The 26,813-nt window shown below is 40.5% G+C and overlaps 2 protein-coding genes across 7 annotated transcripts in view; one reads left to right on the plus strand and one right to left on the minus strand.

Annotated features, from left to right (window-relative positions):
• The window catches only part of adarb2 (adenosine deaminase RNA specific B2 (inactive)), a 194,867-nt gene extending 193,025 nt beyond the window's left edge, over positions 1–1,842 (plus strand). The window contains exon 10 of one of the 2 annotated variants that reach the window (XM_026944890.3): positions 22–1,841. In XM_026944890.3, the coding sequence (XP_026800691.1) occupies positions 22–198 (177 nt within the window). In that variant the 3' untranslated portion in view covers positions 199–1,841. Of the gene's footprint in view, positions 1–21 lie in introns of both variants that reach the window. The other variant, XM_034308448.2, reaches the window with a different exon arrangement.
• A 2,350-nt stretch (positions 1,843–4,192) lies between these two features.
• Positions 4,193–26,813, minus strand: part of wdr37 (WD repeat domain 37) — a 36,368-nt gene continuing 13,747 nt past the window's right edge. For all 5 annotated transcript variants that reach the window (XM_034303139.2, XM_034303135.2, XM_034303134.2 and 2 more), the window contains 9 exons: positions 22,843–22,978; positions 21,861–21,932; positions 20,892–20,936; positions 20,063–20,139; positions 18,804–19,038; positions 17,408–17,549; positions 7,525–7,659; positions 7,300–7,414; positions 4,193–6,666 (listed from right to left, as the gene is read on the minus strand). In XM_034303139.2, the coding sequence (XP_034159030.1) occupies positions 6,535–6,666; positions 7,300–7,414; positions 7,525–7,659; positions 17,408–17,549; positions 18,804–19,038; positions 20,063–20,139; positions 20,892–20,936; positions 21,861–21,932; positions 22,843–22,978 (1,089 nt within the window). In that variant the 3' untranslated portion in view covers positions 4,193–6,534. The remainder of the gene's footprint in view (positions 6,667–7,299; positions 7,415–7,524; positions 7,660–17,407; positions 17,550–18,803; positions 19,039–20,062; positions 20,140–20,891; positions 20,937–21,860; positions 21,933–22,842; positions 22,979–26,813) is intronic.

Genomic DNA, 26,813 nt, shown 5'->3' on the forward strand with positions numbered 1-26,813 from the left:
TACTTTTTCTTTCTTCTGCAGCTGGTAGCGAGTGCTCCGGGTTCAAGCGCCGGCCCGCTGACGTACGGCGAGGCCAAGCAGGCGGCGGCGTCCTACCAGAGCGCGAAGGAGCAGTGGGTGCGAGCTCTGAGGGAAGCCGGGTTGGGGACGTGGGTCCGGAAACCGGCTGAGCAAGAGCACTTCATGCTGACGGCGTGAGGAATCGATGATGGACAAAAAACGTTAGTATGCGCGAGTGAGAAAGAGTGAGACTGACTGTAAACCTGAAGACTTGCTTTCCCCAATCCTGAGGAGGAGAAGGTGCAGAAGGAAAAACTGGGTTTTGGGAACGACTCTTCATTTTCACCTTCCAGCGTCCCCTTTCTCTACTCACCTGCGGCTGTCACACTCCACTAAAAGTGTGTGTGTGTGTGTGTGTGTGTGTGTGTTTGTGTGTGTTAACCTTCGACAAAGTGAAAGGCAGCAGCCATGTTGTCATCGCTGGCCTGTTTCCGGATGCTCGGCCCCTGTAGAGTTGTTCGCACACCGTCCAATTAAAGGCGCTGTCAGAATGATGCGCGCCCCTCCTCCTCTTTTCTCTCTCACACACTTATACAAGCCTTACATTTTTTTTTTTCCTTCATCAAGCACACAAGCTCTCTTGCTCTCACCTCTAAAAGAAAAAAAAAGAGCAGGAGGGTGGTTTGACATTGCAGCGACAGGTTAATTCAAGCCCTTTTGTGTGCAGCACAGGGAATATAAAGAGACGAGTGGAGGAAATAGTGACAAGCTAACATAAATGGTGCCATTAAAGCACGGCGGGTCTGTGCGGAGCGCTCGAGCTGGTACACCACGCCGCTTTAATACCTCTCCGCACGTGACATGTCCTTGTTTTTTCTGGGTTTTTTTTGTTTGTTTCTTTCCCTTTGTGTTGCTTTACCGTATATTTACTAAAAGCGCAGGGCAGGAGCAGCGACCCGTGTTAAAAAGAGAAAAGGGGGAATCGGACACACGGGAGCGCTGTGGAGAAAAACTGTGTTTTTTTGGTGTGAAATGTACAGCGTTATTGTTGTTCGTCAAAGTCCCATCCATGGAGTATGAAGTAGGACAGTTCTGTAGCTACACGTTACGAGAAGCAGGCGGAATAATAGCTGTAGCGATTACGATTACAAACTGGGGTTTTGCCACATGATGTTTTTGCCACGTTTAATTATTATTACACAGTAATATATTTTAAAATCTCGTATATATTTTTTTAAATGGTGTTACTAGCTAGTCATCAGGCCTGTGTGTTTATCAGGCGACACACAGAGGACCAAAGTAGACAAAATGAAATATGTTCGTCTTTAATTTAAAATGAAACATCTGTAATTTAAAATCTAAGATGTAGGCGACTCATTTTATATTAACTGAAAAATGTTTTCATCTTACTTCTGTCTCATGTTTACAGGAAAAAAGAAAATTATATAATAAAAATAAAATTGTCATTTAAAATAACAGACCACATTAAAATTCAAGTCAGATGTTAAAAATGCAGCAAAAAATGTGGGAAAAAATCATAAATAAATAATGATCTTTGGTTTAAGATACAGGCAGCCTGTTTTATGACTAGGCATAAATGATATATAATCATACAAATCTTACTTCTCTGTCTCATATTAACAGAAGAAAAATACATAAAAATAAATTTAAATTTGTTATGCAGAATAACAGTCCACAATACAATTCTAACATCCAATGTTAAAAACAGTTTAAAAAAAAAAATGGGGAAAAATTAATAAATAAATACTGATATTGGTCTAAGATAGTGACTTTTTTAAAAGAAAAGAATGCATAAATATGACCTTTTAAAAATCACATTTTATATATATATATATATATATATATATATATATATATATATATATATATATATATATATATATATATATATAAAACCTTCCATTTATATTAGCTGTTTGCTCATAAGATCACCTGTCAATCAAACTCAGTGGGTGGGATGATTATTTATTTATGAAAAACAAAAGCATTAAAATGGGATTTTTGTTTTGTGTGACAGACGAACACAGATCTATTTCATTTCTTCTAATTTTGTCCTCTGGAGTGACACACAAGTAATCCACGCAGCAGTTTGATAATTAACCTGATTTAATGATTTCTTGTCTTTTCATCACGTTTAGGATTTTTATTTTAGATTCGAGATTGTCTCTGTGTTAGGATTTAACCTTCACTGATGATACAGTGTATGAAGCAGCATTTAAAAGTGTGTACTAGCTGTAAGAGCGACACCTAGTGGTGCTGGTACAAACGTTCACTCAATCCTGTGCCGGATTTGTAAATGCGCTCTCTGAGCGGTGCATGAATCACTTCTCTTTGCCCCTCCTTCAGTGTTTTTCCCGAATCTGTGATTAACTGTAGACTGATATGTAATAGGCTGATGCAGTAGATTAGGATGGAGAATGTCGTCCTCCATCACGGTCTTCCCCAGTCTCACAAAACCCCGTGCTAATCCATGTAGCAGCCACGGTAAAGAGTGATGCACATCATCCCTGCTGTGTCCACACTCCTTTATTATCCTCACTAACCACACACTTCCTCCAGAAAGTCCAAAATGGCTGTCTCAACTCAAATGGTTGTGATTTTTTTATTTTTAATTTTTGTTATTAATTCCCCTACAGCGGTTACACTGATATAAATGATTCGTGAAGTATCTCAAAGAAAAAAATCACGGAAGTCAGTAGTAGGCATGACCGAATGGCAATATTGTAATATTCTCTGTACATTTTGTAAACTTTGTAAAAACAATGAGGTAAAAAACTTACAAAAACAAAACAAAAAAACACAATTGAGGTGGCTAAATAAGATGTATATTTAAATCTGCAATTATTATGCTGCTAAGATCTGTACATTGCACTTCAGTTGTACCTTAAAAGTGAATGTTTATGTGAATAAAAACAGCATAAAAAAACCTTTTAACGTTTGTCTCTTTTTGCATGTTCAGATGATTAAAACTCTGTCGAGTTGCTCATATGAATATTCATATCAACACCTACTGCATGTACATATGGTGAATGGTTTATACTTTAACACCAGTGTTGATACAAACCTTCCTCTTTTTCCTCTTTTAGCATTATAACAAAAACCTGAAACCACACACATCTCTTTTTATTACTAGTGTTTATTACGTAAGCAATAATACACTTCGGGACATGCTGTTAAAAGAAAATAATTAATGTTACTGCGTTACTGTTACCACCCTGAAGTTGATTCGTTACCTATAACAGCATGTCCTGATGTGTTTTTTACCTCTTATACCACAGCACTTAACCAATGATTACAATAGTTTTTGTCCGTTTAGAGTTATATTTAATGTTGTGCAATGTCCACAAAACAAGTTTGGTTGCGTTATCACTCTAGCAGCTCTAAACAGTCATTCCTTCAGTAGGTGCTATTTTTTCTTTCTCCTGATGTTATTTAAACAAAAACACAGCTCGTCATGTTACTGAGAAACCGCAGTAACATGACAAGTTACAGCTTTACCTCTAACTGCTACAAAGTGCTGACACTGGAGACTCCTTCCATGAATATTAAAGAAACATCTCCTCACCATATCAACCATTTCACATTTTTATAAGGAGGCGTGGCCTCTGTGTGTGTGTCAGTACCAGTGAAGGAGGCGAGGCCTCTGTGTGTGTGTCAGTACCAGTGAAGGAGGCGTGGCCTCTGTGTGTGTGTCAGTACCAGTGAAGGAGGCGTGGCCTCTGTGTGTGTGTCAGTACCAGTGAAGGAGGCGTGGCCTCTGTGTGTGCACGCGTCAGTACCAGTGAAGGAGGCGTGGCCTCTGTGTGCGTGTCAGTACCAGTGAAGGAGGCGTGGCCTCTGTGTGTGTGTGTGTGTCAGTACCAGTAAAGGAGGCGTGGCCTCTGTGTGTGTGTCAGTACCAGTGAAGGAGGCGTGGCCTCTGTGTGTGCACGCGTCAGTACCAGTGAAGGAGGCGTGGCCTTTGTGTGTGTGTGTGTGTGTGTGTGTGTGTGTCAGTACCAGTGAAGGAGGCGTGGCCTCTGTGTGTGTGTCAGTACCAGTGAAGGAGGCGTGGCCTCTGTGTGTGTGTCAGTACCAGTGAAGGAGGCGTGGCCTCTTTAATTCAGAGTAGTGATCAAATAAATTCACATTTAACTGTTTAAAGAAACACAAATGAGGGAGTCATACAGTGTTCATGTTCTGACAATGACGTTTATTTACATCGTGTAGTCATGTGGTACAGATATGTTTAAATGTAACACATTATCTCTAAGTTCACTATACAGATTTCCACATCACAGCCTTTATACATTATTATAGTTTCTATTCAGACGTCTCAGTTACGCTATAGTTTTGTGGTCGGTTTATGAAAACACTCAAAGCCCAGAGCACGTCCATGCAACTGTGTGTGAGAGAGGACTAACCACAGGACGTCTAGTCCAATATTAATAATGTCTAATCTAGTCTGATGACGGTTCTTGTCCTACAGCGCTATATGAAACATCAGCATGTTGGCTCTAATGCGATGTTAAGTCACCTGTCCAACAGAATCTGTTATACGAGACCCGTCTGTTATACGAGACCCAAATTAAACGTGACACTTACATCATTTAACTCTATTCATAAAACGCCATCGACACGTTCACATTTTATACTTTTCACTTCGGAAAAATCAAATTACACAGCGATCACAACAGCACTTTTTTTTTTAGATCTGACAGACAGCAAGATTTTTCATGCAGACTGATTAAAGCAATACTGTTCTTCAGCAGAAAGTGTGTGTGTGTGTGTGTGTGAGTGTGTGTGTGTGTGTGTGTGTGCCTGCCTGTGTGTACGGCACAAGCGAGTGCCGCCTGTCCTTTTCACACAGAGTAACTATTTATCATTAACGCAATATTCTATACAACAATTTGATTGTGCGCAATAAAATCTCTGTACATCGAGCACGCTTGAATAAAAATTGAACAAAATAATAAAGAACGTAATGCTGGCGTATGAACTGAACGTAACAGAGTGGAGCTGGGGAGGAAGCTAAAAACGAAGATTTTAAGCATGTAGCATGTAGCATGTATTCTCTACTCTTGACCTGAATCATGTGAGAGACAATGGAGGGAAAATAGAAAAGAAATAAAATCATTCTTAATTTCTTTAAACCTTGTGCAAAAAAAGGAGTGTCAGAGTAAATTTCCTCTCCTAACTGATGAGAGCTGAACACGTGTGAGAGTCACATAAATAAAAGGTGGACGATACGGCAAAAAAAATCGACTTTTGCAAATTTTCCATTTGATAAGACAATAAAGCAAATTATATATAATTATACCACAGTGCTGTTAAACTCTCAAATCAGACGCTGTTGATTAATTTTCTATAACTATAACGGCTCGACTACAGTCCTGACTATAACTCAAATCACAGGTTTATACTAATATTAATGTGCTCGTTCTAATACGTTATCGTTTCTATAGTAACGGCTCATTTACAGGGATTTATATGGTGGACGATCTGTATCTAATCGAAGACTAATAACAAATGGATCCATAAAACGGTGATGTTTTGTGTAAGGAGACGTTTATTTATCAGTTATGGAAGGAGTCTCCAGTGTCAGCGCTTTACAAAAGTACATTTTCCAGCCACGGCTAAGTCTTCAGCACAGCAGGGTTTTTTGCACTTTACGGTTTCTCGGTCACAGGATGTCTTATTAAATTTAATTAATAAAAAAAAAAAAAAAAAAAAAAGAGGCAGGCAAGGGAATGATTGTTTGTATCTGCTATAATGTAAATGATAACGTTAACGCAAGTGCAACTATAAATGGATAAAAAGCACATTACTAAATTAAACAGCGTAATCTGTGGTATGAGAGGAATATAAAACACTTCAGGATGTGCTGTTAGAGGAAAATAATCAAGTTTGTGTTGGGATGTAGGGTATCACATCATCCTGTTGATTATTTTCCTATAATAGCACGCCCCCAAGTGTTTTATTCCTTACTACGTACGGAAATCGTAAACAGTAAAAAAAAAAAAAGTACTAATGGCGTAACAGCAAATCAGATTTCAAACATTGTTTTTGTTTATTTTCTAAAGCCACTTTTGCTAGTGTGGATATTGTCTGTCTGTCTAATGGCGCAGTTCTGTAACGATAACCGGGTAGCGTGTTGCCGTATCGCCCACCTGAATACGTGTAAAGAGAAACAGATAGCTCACACGGAATCTCTGTAATCATATGATGATAGAGCTGACTGATGTGAGTCGGTGTTAAAGTGTGTGTGATTGTCATATTGACAGTATGTGTGTGGTTCATGCTGATGCATCATCTTCATCTCACACACACACACACACACACACACACACATACACACACACAGGGTTTGAGAAATCAATACACCAATGCAGAGAGTTTTACTGCAAATCCAGCTGTGTGTCTGTGTGCTTAACTGTGCCTTTGTGTAAGTATGAGGGAAGAGTGAGAGAGACAGAGAGAGAGAGAGAGAGTGTGTGTGTGTGTGTGTGTGTGTGTGTGTGTGTGTGTGTGTGTTCACTTGTCCTGCAGCAGAGCGGGAATGTTGATGTTCCAGCCGATGGCCTGCCGATCGAAGCCGCATGTGAACAGGTTACACGCCTGGTTCTCTTCGTTCCATGCTGAGCAGCACACCATGCGCCGATGACCCTACACACACACACACACACACACAGACACACACACACACACACACACACGGACACATTGTTAGGAAAAACACACACACAAGCCATGGAAACACACATTTATACTACACCTCAAAACACCACAAACACAACTTGAAGTTACACAAATGCACCTTAATGCTACACAAACACACATTTATGCTACACAAACACGTTAATGCCACAAAACATGCATTTATGCTACACACACACACACACACACACAGACCTATGTAACACAAACACACCTTAAAGCCATACAAACACATTTTAATGCTACACAAACACATTTATTCTACACAAATAAGCATTTATGGCACACACAAAAACATGCATTTATGCTAGACAAACACTGATTTCTGCTACACAAACATACCTTAAAGCCACATAAACACAATTTTAGTCTATGCAAACACACACCTATGCTTCACAAACATTCTTCAACTTTACAAAAACAAATCTTAAAGCCACAAAAACACGAATTTATGGTACACAAACACACCTTGAAGATGGAAAAACTATTCTTAAAGCCGTCATAATGGTAAACAAACACACCTTAAGGCTACACAATGATCAATATTCCTAGACACACACACACACACACACACACACACACCTGTCTGTTGCTGCGTGGGAGGCGGGCCAGTCGAACCCCAGTCATATCGAACAGCCGGACTTGTCTGTTGTCGTGCGGCAGGGCGATGATCCTCTGATTCGCTGAGACACTTATCCTACACACCAGGGAGGAAGAAAGTTACACAACCTCCAAATAACCAGCAAAATGCAGCCTCTAATGGAACTAAACTAAGGAACATCAGCTCGGTCACTGCATCAGTGTTACCTGTTAACAGCCGAGTCGGTGCGGATGGTTGCTATCGGCGACCTCATGTTCTTCAGGTCCCACACCTTGACGGTGCGATCGTCGCTGCCGGACACCACGTTGTCTCCCACTGTGAACACAGCCGACGTCACCGTGCTGCAACACACACACACACACACACACACACACACCAGAGTGATGAGAGTGATGAAGAAAAATACGGACATGACATTGTGTTAAAAATATAAAACCTCCTCCTTATATTTCTAACAACACAAACACCATCAGGAATAAAACACTAGAGGGTGTGCGCTTAAAGTAAAATAATCAACCACCAAAGTTGATTATTTTTCTACAGCAACACGTTCCGAAGTGTGTCACTCCTCTTATAGCACAGCAATTTCCCAATATTTACATTTTTGCATTAATTTATTTATCCGTTTACAGTTACATTTAATGTTGTGGAATGTCTGCGAAACACTCGTCAGACTTTGTCTTTTGCTTAATAACACAAAAAAAGATTAAACAATTAAAAAAAAGAAAAAAAAAACAGAAAAAACGCAGCTTGTCATGTTACAAAGAAACTGTAAACTACTCTGTCCTGACTGTTACAAAGCTCCAACACTGGAGACTCCTTCCATAAATGTTAAACAAACACTTCCTCACCATATCAACAATTACACATTTTTCTTCGTTAAACAGCAAAACTTTCTACATTTTCTGATTAGTTTAGTCTTAGATTATGTGGAGCATGTGCTGTACAAGTCCCTGAGTATGAGCAGTTACTATAGTAACAGTAACGTATTAGGACAAGTGCATTAATGTAAACTTAATAGTAGTAGTAATAGTAGTAGTAATAATAATAATAATAATAATAATAATATACAAATATAGTAATATTAAAGTTAGGCAGAATGTACATGACTAATAAGCACTAACATTAAGTGATGAAGGTGCAAAAGTATTGGCACCACACACTGTGCTGTGATCATCTCACACTGATCTTGCATTAATTGAAGAAAAAGAAAAAAAAAAGTAAATAATGCTTTGCTCACTCAGAGAACATTTGGAAGCCCTGGACACCATGTGACCTCTGACCTTGCCCTATGTTTGGTTAGCTGTGCTATAAGCAGTGACAACAATATGGAAACTCATTTAGAGGACACGTACAAGGCAAAAGTTCAGAATGACTGAATAGGGGATTGTAAATTCAGTATAAAACCAGTGCTTCTTCCAAACACACACACACACACACACACACACACACACACACACACACACAGAGGTCAGGCACACTAATTTAATGGACCGAATATTTCTAATCTACTGTGTCACTCTCCGCTAACATTCTGCCTCCTCTCATCTTCCCTCCTCCCTCCTGGTTGAGTTGGCAGAATTACAAAAGTAGAGTGTGTGTGTGTGTGTGTGTTCTGGGGGGGTTTCAACTTCATCCTCTGTTCTGCTTCCTGATTTAAATTAGCACAGTCCAGGCTAGTCAGCCCAGTAGCCGCTAGCCTGGCTAATTTGAATTGACATGATATCAAGGTTTAATTAGGGCTAAATTCTGCCGCATTAAGGGATCCAGGCCGGGGCTCTGCTGGTGCTAATGGCTGCTCCTGGCTCGCTCCGGAGCGGCTCACATCGAAAGCGAAGCGTGGAAACACTTTCTGACATGGTGCCGAGCCACGGGAGCGTGCGGGTGGAGGAGAGGGGCGGGGGGAGGAGGTTGGGGTAATAGATTAAAAGCTTGATTAAAACCCTATTAGAGCTCTGACGGTATTTTGGTAAATGTTCCGTGTCCCCTGGGAGCCACTGACGAGCAAGGTCGAGACTCATCGGGGGGAAGGGGAAAGTGTGTGAGCATGAGGGTGGAGAAAAGACTGATTCACAGCAGTAATAGAGAGATAATAAAGAGATACAGCACAAAAAGTTTGCTGTAACACTCTACAGCTCTTCCTCACATTTTCCACTGCCGAGGTTTTCAAACTATTCGCCATATTTGGGATGGATGAAGAATATTATTTGACCTCAGAATTACTATGTAGGCCCATATGCACTTAAAAATAAATGAACAATAAACATAGAGCTCTAAGGGGCGTAACCATGGTAAAAGCCCTCTCTGGGGATGGGAAACTACGATCCTTACAAACAAAAAGTAAAGAACCTCCTGCTTTTACAAAAAGAGGCCCTTTGATTGACAGGACAGATAACCAACCACAAAACTTCTCCTATAAAACATGCAAGATTGTCTTGTTTACTGTCTTGCGCAGCGAGCCAATCAAACTGCAACGGTGCTGAAGTTTGCAGCCAGAAAAGTGTACAAAAACACTTTATATCTCACCAGGTATACAGAGATGAGGGTGACTTTTTTATGCCTTAGACAGACAGACAGACAAGATAGATAGATAGACAGACAGATAGACAGACAGACAGAAGGTAGGCTTGGGGTCGATGCCTTTTTCCAATATCAATAACTGTGAAATTAGACTAGACAGATTAGACAGACTAGATGGAGCCATATTACGTGTCAGAAGAGTGATGGAGATCAGTTATTATCTGCAGGATCTGTTATATGTCCCCCCTGTGGTCTCCCAACGCTATTACACCATCCAATAATAAATGTAAGTCTAATTAAAATGTGAAACATCTAGCAAATGTAAATTAGCCATTTAAATGTAACTTTCTCAAAGACACATCGACAAAATAACGTGCTGATCAATAATTGATATACTGATGCTTTATGACATCCCTAATAGATAGAAAGATATAGACAGATAAAATTAGACAGACAGACAGATTTACACACACTCATAGACATGAGTCTGAACACAGAACATGAGAAACAAAAACATACAAAAAAAAAAAAAAAAAAAAAAAAACCTAAAAGGAGCTTCAGTCCTCTATTATACAGTGCAGTGAGGGAGTATGCAGAAATAAATACACACTTCAATAATCTAAACTTCATCAAAGCAACAGCTTGTGGGATAAAAAAGTTCCTAAATAAAAACTAAAAACTTCCTTCAGAGGGACGACGCTTTGCCTTTTCTATTAACAGCACAAAACCCATACTGCTCTGTGTGTGTGTGAGAGTGTGTGTGTGTGCTGGGGTGAGAGGTCTCCAGGCTCTCAGGGAGCAGACAAACGGAGTACAGCGAGGCTTCTGCCACTTCTCATTTGTGCCACTCGTTAGCGAGTCGTGCGCTAATATCACACAATTAGGAGGTGATACGTGCCCGGCGCTGAGCCTGCTGTCCTTTTGAAAGCCACCACACAGTGTCAGACTTCATTACCCATAATTACATCTGAGCAAGAAACGCGCACACACACACACACACACACACACACACACACACACACACAGAGTGAGAGAGAGACCTCTTTTCCTGAATCACTTCTCTAGCTGTTTTTCCTCTTGGTAAGTGTGTGATATCTGTGACCACACAGACACACACACACACACACACACACACACACAGGGAGCAACCTCTTATCCTGAATCAGTTCTCTAGCTGTTTTTCCTCTTGGTAAGTGTGTGATATCTGTGACCACACAGACACACACACACACACACACACACACACGGAGCAACCTCTTATCCTGAATCACTTCTCTAGCTGTTTTTCCTCTTGGTAAGTGTGTGAGATCTGTGACCACACACACACACACACACACACACACACACACAAACACACAGCAACCTTTTATCCTGAATCACTTCTCTAGCTGTTTTTCCTCTTGGTAAGTGTGTGAGATCTGTGACCACACACACACACACACACACACACACACACACACGGAGCAACCTCTTATCCTGAATCAGTTCTCTAGCTGTTTTTCCTCTTGGTAAGTGTGTGAGATCTGTGACCACACACACACACACACACACACACACACACACACGGAGCAACCTCTTATCCTGAATCAGTTCTCTAGCTGTTTTTCCTCTTGGTAAGTGTGTGAGATCTGTGACCACACACACACACACACACACACACACACACACACACACACACACACACACACACACACACACGGAGCAACCTCTTATCCTGAATCAGTTCTCTAGCTGTTTTTCCTCTTGGTAAGTGTGTGAGATCTGTGACCACACACACACACACACACACACACACACACACACACACACACACACACACACGGAGCAACCTCTTATCCTGAATCAGTTCTCTAGCTGTTTTTCCTCTTGGTAAGTGTGTGAGATCTGTGACCACACACACACACACACACACACACACACACGGAGCAACCTCTTATCCTGAATCAGTTCTCTAGCTGTTTTTCCTCTTGGTAAGTGTGTGAGAATTGTGACCACACAGACACACACGATGAATCTTCCAGCTCTTTACACAAAGCAGAGAGCTGGAAGATTTGCGAGTGCTGCCACAGAAGGCCCATATGCCGCAATGCTGATCTCATCAAGCCTCCAGAGGCGCAGAGCTAATCAAGTGAGACTGGCATATGTCGGCTGACACAGGAAAAAAAAAAAAAGAAAGAAAAATCCTAAACTTTTCTACAGTAACACACACCGGGAAAGTGTATAGAGTGTGATGTTCAGCAGCAGGGTGGATGTAACTTCAGCCAAACGCTCAGAAACAAAATGGAAGACGCGTGTCTACACTTAACTCCCAACATGGCACCTCTGTCTCTTTATGAGTTTACTAGAGAAACGATAGAGACATTTTAGATAGAGACTTTTTCAGAGATTACACTGAGCTTCTGTAAGTCGCTCTGGATAAGCGCTTCTGCTAAATGCTGTAAACGCAAATGGAACAGAAGAGAGGAGGAAGCGGAAGAGAGGCGAAAAGCACAAGAGAGGAGGAGCAGGAGAGGACAAGATGATAAGGAGAGAAGGAAAGAGGAAGAAAGTGGAGAGTAGGAGAGAGCAAGAGGAGGAGAAGATGAGAGGATGAATGGAACAGGAAGAGGAGAAGAGAGAATGTGTAAAAAGATGAAAAGGGAAAAAAAAAGAGAAAAGAGAAGAAAAGAGAAGAAAAGAAGAGAAGGGAAGGGAAGAGAGAAGAGAAGAGAGAAGAGAAAAGAGGAGAAAGGGAGAAGAGAGGAGAAGTGTGTGGTCTCGATGTGGGGTTCATGGTGCGACTCATTCATCTTGTGGTCCCCAAGCAGTCAAGCATGAACTCCTGCTGACAATGCTCCTCCACTACATCACAGTGTCTCTCTGACACACACCCACCTCACACACACACACACACACACACACACACACACACACACACACACACACACACACACACACCCCTCACATACACGTGCACACACAATATGCACTAGGGCTATTGAACCGCTTCCAATGCTGTAAACTGTTATGGATGTGTAATAAGATATTAAAAGCTGTAGTATTCATACACTGAACATCAGCACTCACATCTGGAAGAAACACATGAGATATTAAAAGCTGTAGTATTCAGGCCCTGAACATCAGCACTCACACCTGGAAGTAACACACGAGATATTAAAAGCTGTAGTATTCAGACCCTGAACATCAGCATTCACACCTGGAAGTAACACACGAGATATTAAAGGCTGCAGTATTCAGACCCTGAACATCAGCATTCACACCTGGAAGTAACAGGAGATATTAAAAGCTGTAGTATTCAGACCCTGAACATCAGCATTCACACCTGGAAGTAACACACGAGATATTAAAGGCTGCAGTATTCAGACCCTGAACATCAGCATTCACACCTGGAAGTAACACACGAGATATTAAACAGTCCAATGTTGAGTTTTTTTGCTCGACTCCATCAGTGGCTCTGAATTGATACTTGACCACAAGCCGCTGCTAATTAACACATCACCATGGCAACTCTTCTCAAAGTGATCCTGAGGTCTGCTTGGAAATTCATATCTAAAGAGTCGCTTGGGCCGAACAATCATCCAAAGAAATCACGAGGCCTGTCGCACTTCATTACACTGAAGCACAGAGAAATGCGTTTTATTTGGTCTTGCTAAATGGTTGTATGATGCTCTGTGTGTGTGTGTGTGTGTGTGTGTACAAACATAAACCTTTCAGCCTTTCAATGCAAACACATCTTCACAGCTAAGCAAATGTGAGTGTGCGAATTCAAGGGCTAAAATTATTAGCTTTGATGCTACCAGTGTGTTTCACTGTGGAGACTAGACACAAACACAGATGCTTTAATAAGAGCGCTGTTTGACTACTTAAAACTAGGTTTAAAAAAAAAAGAAAAAAAAAAAAAGACACAATTCCCTAGGAGAAAATGGATGGATATACCTAAGCTGGGAGAAGGATGGATGGATAGATATATGGGTAGATGGAAGGATAGGACTAAACTGGGAGAAGGATGGATGGATGGATGGGTGGGTGGATGGATAGGACTAAACTGGGAGAAGGAAGGATGGATATGACTAAACTGGGAGAAGGATGGATGGATGGATGGATGGACAGACAGACAGACAGGACTCAACTGGGAGAAGGATGGATAGATATGACTAAACTGGGAGAAGAACAGATAGATGGAAATGACCAAATCGGGAAAAGAATGGGTGGCCGGGACTGAACTGGGAGAAGGATGGCTGGAAATGACTAAGCTGGGTGAAGAATGGATGGACACAACTAAACTGGGAGAAGGAAGGATGGATTATTACAAGTAAACTGGGAGAAGGATGGATAGACAGACATATAGACAGACAGACTCCCATGTACATGATGTCAGGATCTTACTCTCTGCTCATGCCACATGGAAATATCAGTCAGGTATTAATCCTACACGTTATCTTAGCTACCACCACGACCTCTCCAGGATGCTCAGTCCATATGATGAACCTCGGTGTGAACTACTCGGCCTGGCACTGCGAGAGAAAGCGGTAATTGTCTAAGCTTTGAGGAGTGTGACAGCGGGAAACGCCCTGCGGTCCGACAGCTAATCTCATTACGCTGATTGTCTATTGGCGAGCATTACAGTGGGATCTGACGGAATTATGCATGTCGGGCTTCGACGTAGCGAGGAGTGTATAATCCGGGGGCGATCAAAGACTTTAGCGGCCGTTCCACTCTTCCACCATTACACTCTGACTCCTCCTTCCAGCAGGGGAACTGACAGGCCAGGATTTTTACAGAAGAAGCTCAAACAGAGATTTCTACTCATCCTAAAGGCCTGAAATTAACCAGTGAGACGAACTACAGAGATATCACTACAATAACTGAATGGTTTTCTGCTATCAGGCTCAGTACCACCGCTAAATTTCAACAATGATAGGTTTTGCTAGCAGTCTATAGTCTTCAGGGAGATCATGTGAATGCCACTGGAGTGAACGACAATCCAGAGTATGTAGAATTAAGATTTTCTGTGGTTTTAAGTGCTGTACTGCCATCTGGTGGCCGTTAGTGTGACTGCAAAATATACTAACCATTCCTAAAACGAGTAGAAAGTGAAGTTAAAGCTACACGCTGTACAAGTGGGGAAAAATGGGAACAAAAATAACTTTAACCAGTATCTCTTTTCACAATTCAAACAGAAATCCTGATGGATGAAAACATCCAAAGATGAAAAATTAAAATGAGTTACAATTTCCGTTTCACATCGACACCCGAGATAAAACGTTCCAGTATGACAGCAAGAAGTGTCTCTTCAGTGCACATTTGTACCACACCACACACATTTCAGTCAACAGAAACACACTAAGTCAACAGCAAATGCACTAAACACAGCCATTGTGGCTCCCTAGAGACCACAATTCTTCCTTCCTTTCCAGGATATAAAGTCTTTCAGACAGGACGCTGCCTCCAAGCTTTTTTTTTTTTTTTTTTTAAACAAAGAATGCCTCACTTGGTAAGTGCTAATCTACACTGAGTAACGCCACAAAACCATCTAGACACAACACAGCCATCTTTACTTCACACTGACACTGAATATGTTATTAGGCAAGAAATACCATGGAAGCCCATTTCCTCCACTTTAAAAAAACTCATTATTATGGGATGCTGAGTATAATTGAGGTACTAAGTCATAATTCTGAGATACAAAGTTATAATCTCGAGATACTAAATCATAACTTCAAGATACTAAGTTATAGTTATGATATACGAAGTCTTAATTATGAGATGAAAAATTTTAATTTTGAGATACTAAGCTATAATTATGATATTAAGTCATAATTGAGATACTACGTCATAATCATCAGATGCTAAGTCATGAGATACTACGTCATAATCATCAGATGCTAAGTCATGAGATACTACGTCATAATCTCGAGAAACGAAGTCATAATTATGAGATACTAAGGCATATTTATGAAATACAAAATCACATCAAGATTTCTTATAATTCAGAGATATTAAGTCATAATAATAAGATAGTTTCGATTGTTTTTTTTTTAAACTCTCTCAAAACTAAGTCAGTTATAAGAAAACAAGGCATAATTGTGTAATCACAAGTCATAATTTTAAGATACTGCCTTATGTTAGAACCATATGGAAGCCTACTATGGGAAAACAAAGTTGTGATTTTGAAATACAAAGTCATAACTACGAGAAAATAAAGTCATAATGAGATGAATATAGTACCAAGTATCTCAAAGTGATGACTTAGTATCTCATAATTATGACTTTGTATCTTGTAATTATGAGTCAATATTCAGAAATAAATTTTTTAAGAGGCAGAAATGAGCTTTCATGAAATACAATGCACAATGCCTTTCATTTTTATATTTTCTTTTAAAAGGGTTCAGAAGGCAAAGCTGTACTTTAAAGGAGCGTCATTTTTAGTGTGGCCACTTTTGTCTGAAAATCACCATATAGCTGTAAGCACATTTTACACAATGTTAAAATCTACTAATGTGACTATTTACTATTTGATGCACCTACAAAAGACCTTTTAAACATCTGGAATAAAGATCTCAAGGCATGTAGAGTATGAAATGATCATAAATGGCCACAAATTGGCGTGTACCAACCCCGCTGTAACCACACACCAAAAAGTTTAAATGAAGATTATGACTCGGGATTAAGGACCAACATTCTGATGGACTTAAACTGAAGTGATTTGATGTAAAATATAAATGATATCATTGCTGTCGCGTATCAGTACTTCAATATTATGGCAATACTCCAACATTATGACAACACTTCAGGTGGTGCCTGTAATATTTAACTGTTTGGAAATTCACCCAAAGTGCAACGCTGTGTATGATGCAACACCAAAGGGCTCACTACAACCAACCTTATTTAGTTGTGGTTGGCTTTAATGCAAAAGTCCACTTTGAAACATATTAAGTATGTTTATATTGCAATATTTCTGATGTGTTTAGTGATTCTGGTGCTAATTTGTTGGTTGGTGCTGTATTTTCCTTATTCCTATGAGCTTCGATTCTCACTCACCATATTCCAGCGACGTTCAAAGTCATATTAATGAGAAATCCAGCGTAAGAGTAGTGGAGATGGAACAAATGCTGGACTCAAAGTCCCAGAATGCAATACGAATGCTATACGACATGGCTGTGCTGAGTTATGGCAGAGACTCGGCTCGGTTAGTTAGCGATCTACAGCATGACGAGTGCGATTGTGCTGATGGAGGGATTAGCGTGAAAGTTGACACTGTGGAAGCTGAAATGCTTAAGAAGAGTGTATAGAAGAGGAGCTGAAAAACCTGGACAGAGTAAAGGACGAAAGCACCGCTGCACTGCTCTTTTTACAGAGCGATAAAGCGAGATGAAGTGAGATGAAAAAGTCAACACAGAATTCAATCATAAAACCAATCGTTTGCAAGTCAGTCAAGGTGGAAGTATTAATAGGTTTGCAGTAGAGCAGTCACCTCCTTGGTTAAATAGGAGTATTTATTGCAGTGTTTGACTTCACTTTATAAAGGGAGCAGGTGTAGTGTGTTTTAAAGGAGAACTGTACACTCACTCAGTGTGACCCTGGAAGACGTTGACTGAGTGGATGGACGGATCTCTGAAGTCCCACAGGCGAAAGGTGGTGTCGCGGGATGAGGTGACCACCAGCCGCTGGGTGGGGTGGGTGCAGCAGTGGGTCAGCTCCTGATCGTGACCTGCACACAAACACACACAAACACACATCACTGCAAGGCAACAAATCAATCTAAGTAGAAACTAGAGACTTTTTTATTTGTTGTCGTCGCTGGGATCGTCACACTCGTCTCTCCAGAGGCAACAAAATGACAGTATAATCCAAAATACTGCTTGTTTTTTTTTTTCCATTTCTTTGACAGACTTTAAAAGATTCTATTTTAGACGCTTGGGGGCCTACGGGAAAAACATCCGGAGAAGTAGTGCACCGAGAACTGGATCTTGGACCATGACAGCGCACCTGCACACACACACTGTGATGTCAACCAAGCAGCTTCTAACCAGAAACAGCGTAGTTATCGCTTCACATCCACCGCATTGTCCAGATCTCGCTCCTTGTGACTTCTTTTTGTTTCCGAAATTAAAAATGAGACTGAAGGGGAAAAGATTCGCCACCATGGAAGAAATCTAGAAATAGATGACATGATGACAAAAGATGACTACAGGAAATATTCCAGGAATGAGAGAAACGCTGGGACAAGTGTATCACTTCACAAGGAGAGTACTTTGAAGGGGATTATGTTTTATAAGACTAGATTGTTTTTTTTTTTTTTGTTTTTTTTAAACAATTCCGGGAATTTTTGGGTCCCCCCCCGTACTACTAACCTAAACCTACGGACTCATAACTATGGTTTCATCTTATCCTGTTATATACGACCTCTCATTAAGTGTGTATAGAGACATTAAGAAGAAAAATAAAGCTTGGAAGGAAGTAGCAAAGATCATTGGTGTGTCTGGTGAGCAGGGATTAGAAACATCACAGTGAATACAAACGAAAACCAAAAACAAACTTCTTCTTCTTTTTTTTTTTTTTAAAGTCGAAAGCAATTGGAAACGTGAACAAAATCACTCTAAATTGTTCCAGAGTGAAAACATTATTTTTAAAAAAATTTCAGTGTGATATACATTTTCCCAATAGGCTTAAATTCCTGTCTAGGATTCGTCACTTCCTGCACATCTGGATACAAAAAGATATGACGTTTGATAGCTGGATATTCGAAAATGACAGAAAGATCAGTAAAGAAAACATGATTTTTCCTACAATTCTGTAAGAAACAAATCGCTTCTGGTTAGATGCCATGTTTGGTTTGATTCATACCCTAGGCTTCCTATAAGCAGAGTAGGCTATCATATGTACAGAACATTATTAACTGAAAAACCAATTAAGTGATTAACTGACTACACAGAGAACCGAACACTGCTTTTTCCTGTCTGACCTGTGAGTGTGTGGACGAGTTCAGAGGTCTCCACGTCGTATAAATTGGCTGCTCTGTCCCAAGACGCAGTGACGACTTGTTTGCCGCCGACGAGCCAGTCAGCGGCGATGACCACGCCCTGGTGGCTCTTCAGAGTGGTGCTGGCTACACGCACTGTGGGACACTCATTCGGTCCATCGGCGTCTCCGTCTGCATCGTCCTTATCGGAGAAATCCACGTCGTCATCCAGCGACGCCTGAATTATTCACACACACACAGAGAGAGAGAGAGAGAGAGAGAGAGAGAGAGAGAGGAAGGAGTAAACACCACTTCATCTTTAAACAGCTGGAATTATTAGGATGAGAAGTGTATGCATGTTTGATGTGATTAGAGCCACACGTACTGAGAACTGAGATTAGGCAGGGGTTAGAAATGCAACAGAAATAAAATGAGAGGAAAAAAAGACAGAAGAGCATAGTTCAGGAGAACAAAGAATGAGTTTATACTTCATTTGAATGAACTGGAGATGCTGTCCTAGGACAACATTACAGAAGAAAGTAGAGAGACAAGTTTAACCTTCTCTTTACACACTGCTACGAGTGTTTATCCTGTTTTATGAGTTGTATTATGGAGTAGAGGAGGAATTGTGGGAAAGAGGGAGAGAAAAACAGTGGAGAGAGGAGAGACTGTGAATGAGAGAGAGGGTGAAAGAGTGAGATATTGTAAGAGAGAAAGACAGTCAAAAAGAGAAAAAAAAAGTAGAGATATTGTGAAAGAGTGACTGTAAAAAAGAGAAAAAAGGAAGAGACTGGAAAAGATGTAGAGAAAGAGAAATTGTGTGTGAGAGAGAGGGGAAGAGAAGAAGAAAGAATGAGTGGAGAGAAAGTCTGTGGAAAGGAGGTAGAGCGGGTGAGAAAGGGAGAGATGGAGAAAGGAAGAATGAAGCACGATGGTGGGAGGGAGCGATTGTAAAAGAAAGAGAAACTGTAAAGGGAAAGGGAAAGAGGATGACTAAAATAAAAAAGAAACTGTAAAAGAGTGTGCGTGTGAGAGAGAGAAAAAAACAAAGGGGAAAGAGAAAGGATGTGGACGTAGAGAGTGATAAAGAGAAAGAGAGATAGAGTGAGTTAAACCAAGAGAAAAGAAAGATGGATGTAGAGAAAGAGAGAGGGATGTAGGTAGAGTGTGTGTGAGTGTGAGTGTGAGAGAGAGACAGAGAGAGAGAGAGAGAGAGAGAGAGGGAAGAAGGAGTTCTCTAAGGTGTGGTTTAAAACACTCACGCTGGTGTCGGCTGGAGGCTGAGGCAGAGGCAGCTGCACCATGTAGCGCCAGATGTGAGCTGTCTGATCACCGGACGCTGTCAGAACACACACACACACACACACACACACACACACACACACACACACACACACACACAGGGCAGATAATGGACCTTTAACTGCTTTCATCCATCACAATTTTTTTCATTAGTATGTAGTGAGAATAAACGTGTGCAGGAATAACGCTAGCAGGAGACGAGTCACTCGTGTCGTGTACTTTTTCGCTTGTGGGCGTGACTACTGCAGTCGCTTGTGGGTGTGGATACTGCGGTCGCTCGTGGGCGTGGATACTGCGGTCGCTCGTGGGCGTGTACTGTTGCTGCTTGTGGGTGTGTCTACTGTTGTCGTTTGTGGGCGTGGCCTGTGTAGCATTTGTTTTCAGCTCTGATGAGAAACTGAAGTAGCCAAAATGTATATCTGACAGCACGCTACATGATTTATACACTTTAATTTAAAATGTATTTCCGTTTGATTTACATGTTACATGCTCGGCTTCGTACGAGCTTCACTGGCAATTAGTTTAGATTTCACAACGTCATACCTAATTAGCATAGAATTGAGAAAATTTGTTTAAAGGTGGCTTTCTCGCGCACCACTGTCACTGAAATCCTCCGTGTCTCACACGTAGGTGTCGCTTTGTCTCTTGCAAGTGTGAACGTGGAGTAAGAGATTGAGCACAGTAATAACTCAGTGATAATAAAAGAAACACTTTGAATAAGAATTACACTTTTACACTAACAGATCACACAAAAGGCAGGAACTATTCTAATTACACACACAGACGAACCTGTAAGAGCCATCTGCTCTGTGGGGTGAAACTTGATCGAGTTAACTGCAAGAAAAAACAAAAAAAGAAATAAATTAGTCAAAGCTGAACGTTTGGATCACTGACACACTTTCACCTTCAGATGTGAAACACATACTATCAAAACTCCTGTTGCTACGCCTCCTCGTTTAAGAAGGACGCAACATTTACACCTCCTCTGGTTTATACAATAATTAGACCATTCTCCATTCTCCATTCTGATTGGCCTTGAAGGTGTTGATTAATTTTCTATACCAGCAGCTCTGACAGTAGTGCCTGCTGCAAGGCACATCGCAGCTTTATATTAACGTGCTGGTTCTGAGACGATGTTTCTATAGTAACAACTTACACAGATTTCTATTGCTGCTGCGCCACAGAAAAAGTATGATCGATGATGTGGTACAGTTTTCTGTAAGAAGATATTTATTTAACATTTATGGAAGGAGTCTCCAGTGTCAGTTCTTTGTAACAGTCAGAGTTAAAGCTGTTATCTTAACGTTCCTTGAAAGTTTCTGCTTCAAGAAGGGGGAAAAAACTCAAGGAGGGGAAAAAAGAGAGACTGGTGAAGGAAAGAAAATTCATAGCTGCTATAGCATAAGTGATAACAGGAACTAAATTGTTTCATGGACTACGAAGATAAAATGAATGATGTGTCATTCTTTGATTAATAAAAAAAATCTATTCTTTGCTATGATATATGAGGAATAAAACACTTCGAAACATGCTGTTCTAAGAAAATAATCCACTGCAGGGTGGTAAAAGTAACTCCGCGTCACGTCAGGCCGCATCACGCTATCCTGTCGTTGATTAATTTCCTATAACACCATGTCCATAAAGTGTTTTATTCCTTACTGCCTGTGGCAGTATAGCAATACAGCCTCATTTATAAAATCTAAATGCAGTGCTAGTGCTATCACCTCTAAAGGACAAACGCCAAACCCCATGGCTCACCTGATCCAGCATGGCCGGCGTATTTGAGCAGACACTTCCCTGTCTCGATGCTCCACAGCATAGCACAGTGGTCTGGGGAAAAATAAGAGACACACACAGAAACACACTGACATTTTTAAAAAGTAAAAGCATCAGCAAGCAGTTTATGACAAATGGTTTGCTGTCATGAACTCGAGTCAAGAATTTAAGTTATTCCACATCACAAACCCAGTACATGAAGACAAACACAAATACAGTTCCCTCTAGAAGTAACTTTCGTTTTAGTCCTACTAATGGACAACAAAGGGATTTTACATGTGTGCAACCTCATGTTTATACCCTAGGGAATGAAATGGAACTGAAAAAAAAGGTTGTTTTTTCATTAGCATTCATTGGGGGTGTCAATAATTTTGCCACATACATTACATTATTGTATACATTATTTAATTTGTATACGTTATTATTGTATACATTATTTGTATACATTACAATAATGTATACATTATTTAAACATTCTAAAAATTTTTTTTTGGTTAGAACAAAGATTCATAGTGTCTCCTATAATTTGAATTATTACGTTGTAATGTTTATTTGATATGATAACGTTTGCGCCGAACTGCTTTTCACAACCGGGTGCCAATAATTATGGAGCGCACCCTTCTACAAGCTGTGGATTATGTTTAAATAGTACTAATACTGTATTATGAGTTTCAGTAATTTTCTTTTGCTTTCTTTCTTTTTTGTGGTCCACTGTAGCCTTCTCCTGAAGCCTTGAATTTTTATTTTTTTCATTTATTTATTATTATTATTATTTTTTTGCTTTTAGCTTCACAACATTTGAGTGTGTTTTATTCAAACAACATTTATATGACGGTGAATCAGAGCTTGGCGTATGCATACAGTATGAAAATAAGGGATTGGTGCTGTGTGTGTCGCTCCTGATGCTCTCTATAATTGTATGATGAGGAGAAGTCACTGAGTGGTGCATTGTGGGAAAAAATACCTGCTGAGGCAGTGCCCAACACCAGCGGCTGTGTCCTGGTCACACTCAGGTCCCATATGCCATCCCTGTGGCCCACGTACTCCTTCACCAGCTGGCACACGGCACGTGATGTGGTGGCTTTGAAACTGGACACGATCTAGAGCGATTACAGGAAGAGTGAGAATCCGGATACAGACACACACACATAAATATACACACACACGTATATAAGTGGGAAGCTAAAAGATGCAGCGTGAAGCCCGGGGTTGCCTCGGCTAACCAAACACTACGGTCTAAGCGTAGATCCACTAAGGCAGCATGTTCACACTCTGCATGTTGCCTTGAGAGCATTCACAGCCACGCCAGCTCTCACACTATATCAGGCTCTATGGGAGATAAGTGTGGCCTGCGCTGGTGAGCACTGAAATAAGCACTTAAAAAGCAAGAACGTTGGCGTGAGACAAAACCATGAAGAGTGCAAATGAAACAAAAAATAACATCCACAGTCATCTGTGAGGAACAAACACTCAAAATATGGAGCCTTAAACAGAGGTTCAGTTTTAGTAAAGCAATCGTGTAGTAATACATAAAATACCAAGGAGTGCGCATTCACGAGACTGAGCCTGCACAAAGATTCAAATAAATAAATCATTACCGAAGTGAACGCAAAGCTGAGCATTTTTAGAAATGGCATAATTATCAGCAAAAACTGTCTTCCTGAACCTGAAAGGACCTGGTGGAAATGGAAGTTACAATATTACAAGCTTATTAATCTCCAGAGCTAAAGAAGCACCTTATCTGAGTGCTCACCTACAGAACCTGTTTGAGATGTAGAAATGTAAAACTTAAAATCCATTCTGAGTGGTCACATGAGCTGAGCATGCTCAAATCAAGCAGCATCGATACAGCAAAAAAGGTGCAACTCTACGATCTCTACTGCTTTCTGCTCTCTAGGGGAAAAAAAAAAAAAAAGAAAAAAAAATGGTTAAAGGAACCAGTGACACAAACTAGATCCCAGTGTTTAAGACTCTTTTTTGGTCCGTGTGGCAACAGCACGTTTTAATTGAGTATTAAATAAATTGAGCTCGTTAAATGTCTGGAATAAAGCTAATAAAGGCTAAAGGAGCAACTTTTCTGATCATTATAATACACACTGCATCAATGCAGCTATTTTACGATCTCGAAAATGGCGTATTAAACGCAGGGGTGGACAAATTAGTAACCATGCCTCTCAGGAGAAGCAGATTTTGTCTGCTATTAATTTTTTATTTGAAGTTGTCTGGCAGACAAATAGGTTCAATAAAAGAAAGAAAGAAAAAAAAAAAACACTCCCTATTGACGGCTGCAAAATAAACATTTTCATGTGGTGTGTGTACGCACTACACACATCAGCCCAGACACGACCTGGTTTACTTTAGAACGGTAGAACGATTTTAAGTAGGCGGATTAATCACAGCACGTGGACGCAGACAGTCTTTTCAGAATCAGGTTTGTGGAAACACTGATGAAGCCGAGAAAAAGAAAGTCCAGCGCAAAGCTACTTACTACACACAGTTGCCTAATGGTTAAAGATATCGAGAGAAGATAAAGATGTTAACGAGTCTTGAATAATAGCTTTCGTGTGTTTTCCTCACACCCAAAATGTCGGCCAAGGACCTGCTGACTTTTTGTCCAGCCCACAAACATGCCGTGCTAAAACTTCTTTAGAAGAGCATAACGGTAAAAGCATAAAAAGCATTTGCCCTATTGTCCCGAGATCACGAGTACAAAGATGCCACAGCCATTACAGGCTTCTGTGAGGCCATGTATGCGGAAGAGGGCTGACAGCGCTCTCCCCCAAGTGTGTTACGCTGCCCTGGGAAATGATGAGGTTGGCTAGCTTCATGTGTCTCTGAGGAACCCAGTATTAGCCTTCACACTACCTTGGCGGTAGCCGTCATGTCACAGAGCAGAATTAGCTAATGGGTGGGAATTTCAAAAGCTCAAATTAGGGATAAAACAAGGAAAAAATTAAAACAAAAATGTGGGGGGTTTGAGAATGTTTGTTTCTGTTAGTTGGTATTAACACACTTAACAAGCTTGTGGCATACGTTATGTTACATTAACTACCACTTTTTACTCAGCTGGGGCTAGCTAATGAATTCATGATTTGTCCACCCCTGAAACAAGAGAGAGAGATCTCCTGTAGTTAATGTGGGATTTCCATAAAACCCACTTGGCAAAACTTTCAAAAAAGAAAAAGTGACAACACTTTCAACACGGACCGATCGAGAGTCTTGGGAAAACACCTGATGATTTTCATTTTGAAGCAGAAAATCATTTTTTGCAAATTACGTCATTGAAAATGTCCTTTTGTAAAAGGGATACCACAACACAGAACTACTCAAGCAGGGGGAGTCAGTCTTTAGGGTGAGATCTGAACACTGTGGATGCAAAGACACTACTGTTTTTCTACACTTTTCTATTTTATGTAAACTAAGTTAAAAAAAAAACAGAAAAAAAAAAAAAATTCTACATTTTTCCCTGTAATTAATAAGCTGATAATCCCCCTGGCAGTGAGATAGTTCATGCATTCTGGTACACACAGGGGGAGGAGGAGGAAGAGGAGGAGGAGTTAAGCAAGTTACCCATGAATCTCCACCCCATAACTCCCAGTTCACCACATTGAAGTTTCGAGGTCCACCTACTTTGCCGTGGAAAGAATTTGAACGCTAAAATCAGTGAGAGCGAGAGAAGAGAGCAGTTTCAATCCACCTGAACCACAGGAAAGGACACAATGAGCTTCTTTTTTCTGCAGCAGCAAATGCTCCAGTTGTTCAGGATGGGTACTAACAGGAACTAAAGCTGATTACAATCACAATTCAGGCCAAAGGAATCATTTTAATTCAATCACCTCATGCACATTATAGAAAATCTTTTGCAGTGATAGCATGTTATAATGACGATGATGATGATGATGATAATGATGCAGCCGGTTGCTCTAGTCGCTTTTTCACAGCAAACTGTCAATACGTCTGAGTTTTGAAAACTTGCTCGCACCGAGTAACAAAGTTTCAACATATGTTTAAGTTTAAATGTTCCTCCAATTTCTCAATTAACACTCAATAACTGAAGTCTATTGATACACTACAGATGATGATGAAGTCTTAAGGCTGGATTATATTTGCTTTATGCGTACACGTACACAAAATGGCTGCCACATATACAGGGCAGTTTTGGCTCTGATGTGCCTTTTAATCCTCTAGATGCTACACCTGAGTCGGCTTCCTGGGAAACCCACTGGGCTAGGCAAAAAAGTGGAAGCTAACTTAACGTAAGGCGAGATTTTTAGGCGCATTAGTACAGAATATGGGAAATTAATGAGTTTATGAATTCCTGGGGTGGGGATAACTGTCCTTCTCATGTCTGCAATCCTTATTGTCTCCATTTTGTGCTTGAGCAAGGCACTGGTGATCATTTCGGTGATTGCGTAGTATAAAGGCTTTGCACTGGATTTGAAAGGCTTGAGCACCTGTGTGTCCCTGATTCGGAAAATGTTTGTCAATAGTAGGCTTGGGATTGATGCTTTTTTCACGTATCAATAACCAGGAAAATTTCCCTGTGATTATGAATTTTTAGCTGCAATTTTCAAATATAAATCTGTTATATCGCCACCATGTGGACTCCCAAAGCTATTACAAACGGAAGTCTAATTATAATGCGAAACAGCTAGCAAACACAAATTACCCATATAAAAAAACGTTAAACTATCAACATATCAATGTTTTATGACATGCCTAGTCTTTGGCGCATGCTGATTATCCCGCCTCGGCGGATGTCTGTAGTGCAGCGGGCGGTGGGATTTGGAAGTGTGTGCTTTAGTTACAGCATTGAGGAGCGTCATGTTGCCATGAAGTGCGTTACATTTAAATATAGCAATGTACCAAAAACGAAAACATCCATAAGAATTATGAATTTTTTCCCTTTCTCTGGATATTGAAATTACTTCAAGC

Source organism: Pangasianodon hypophthalmus, chromosome 1 (assembly GCF_027358585.1).
Source record: "Pangasianodon hypophthalmus isolate fPanHyp1 chromosome 1, fPanHyp1.pri, whole genome shotgun sequence".
Taxonomy (NCBI): domain Eukaryota; kingdom Metazoa; phylum Chordata; class Actinopteri; order Siluriformes; family Pangasiidae; genus Pangasianodon; species Pangasianodon hypophthalmus.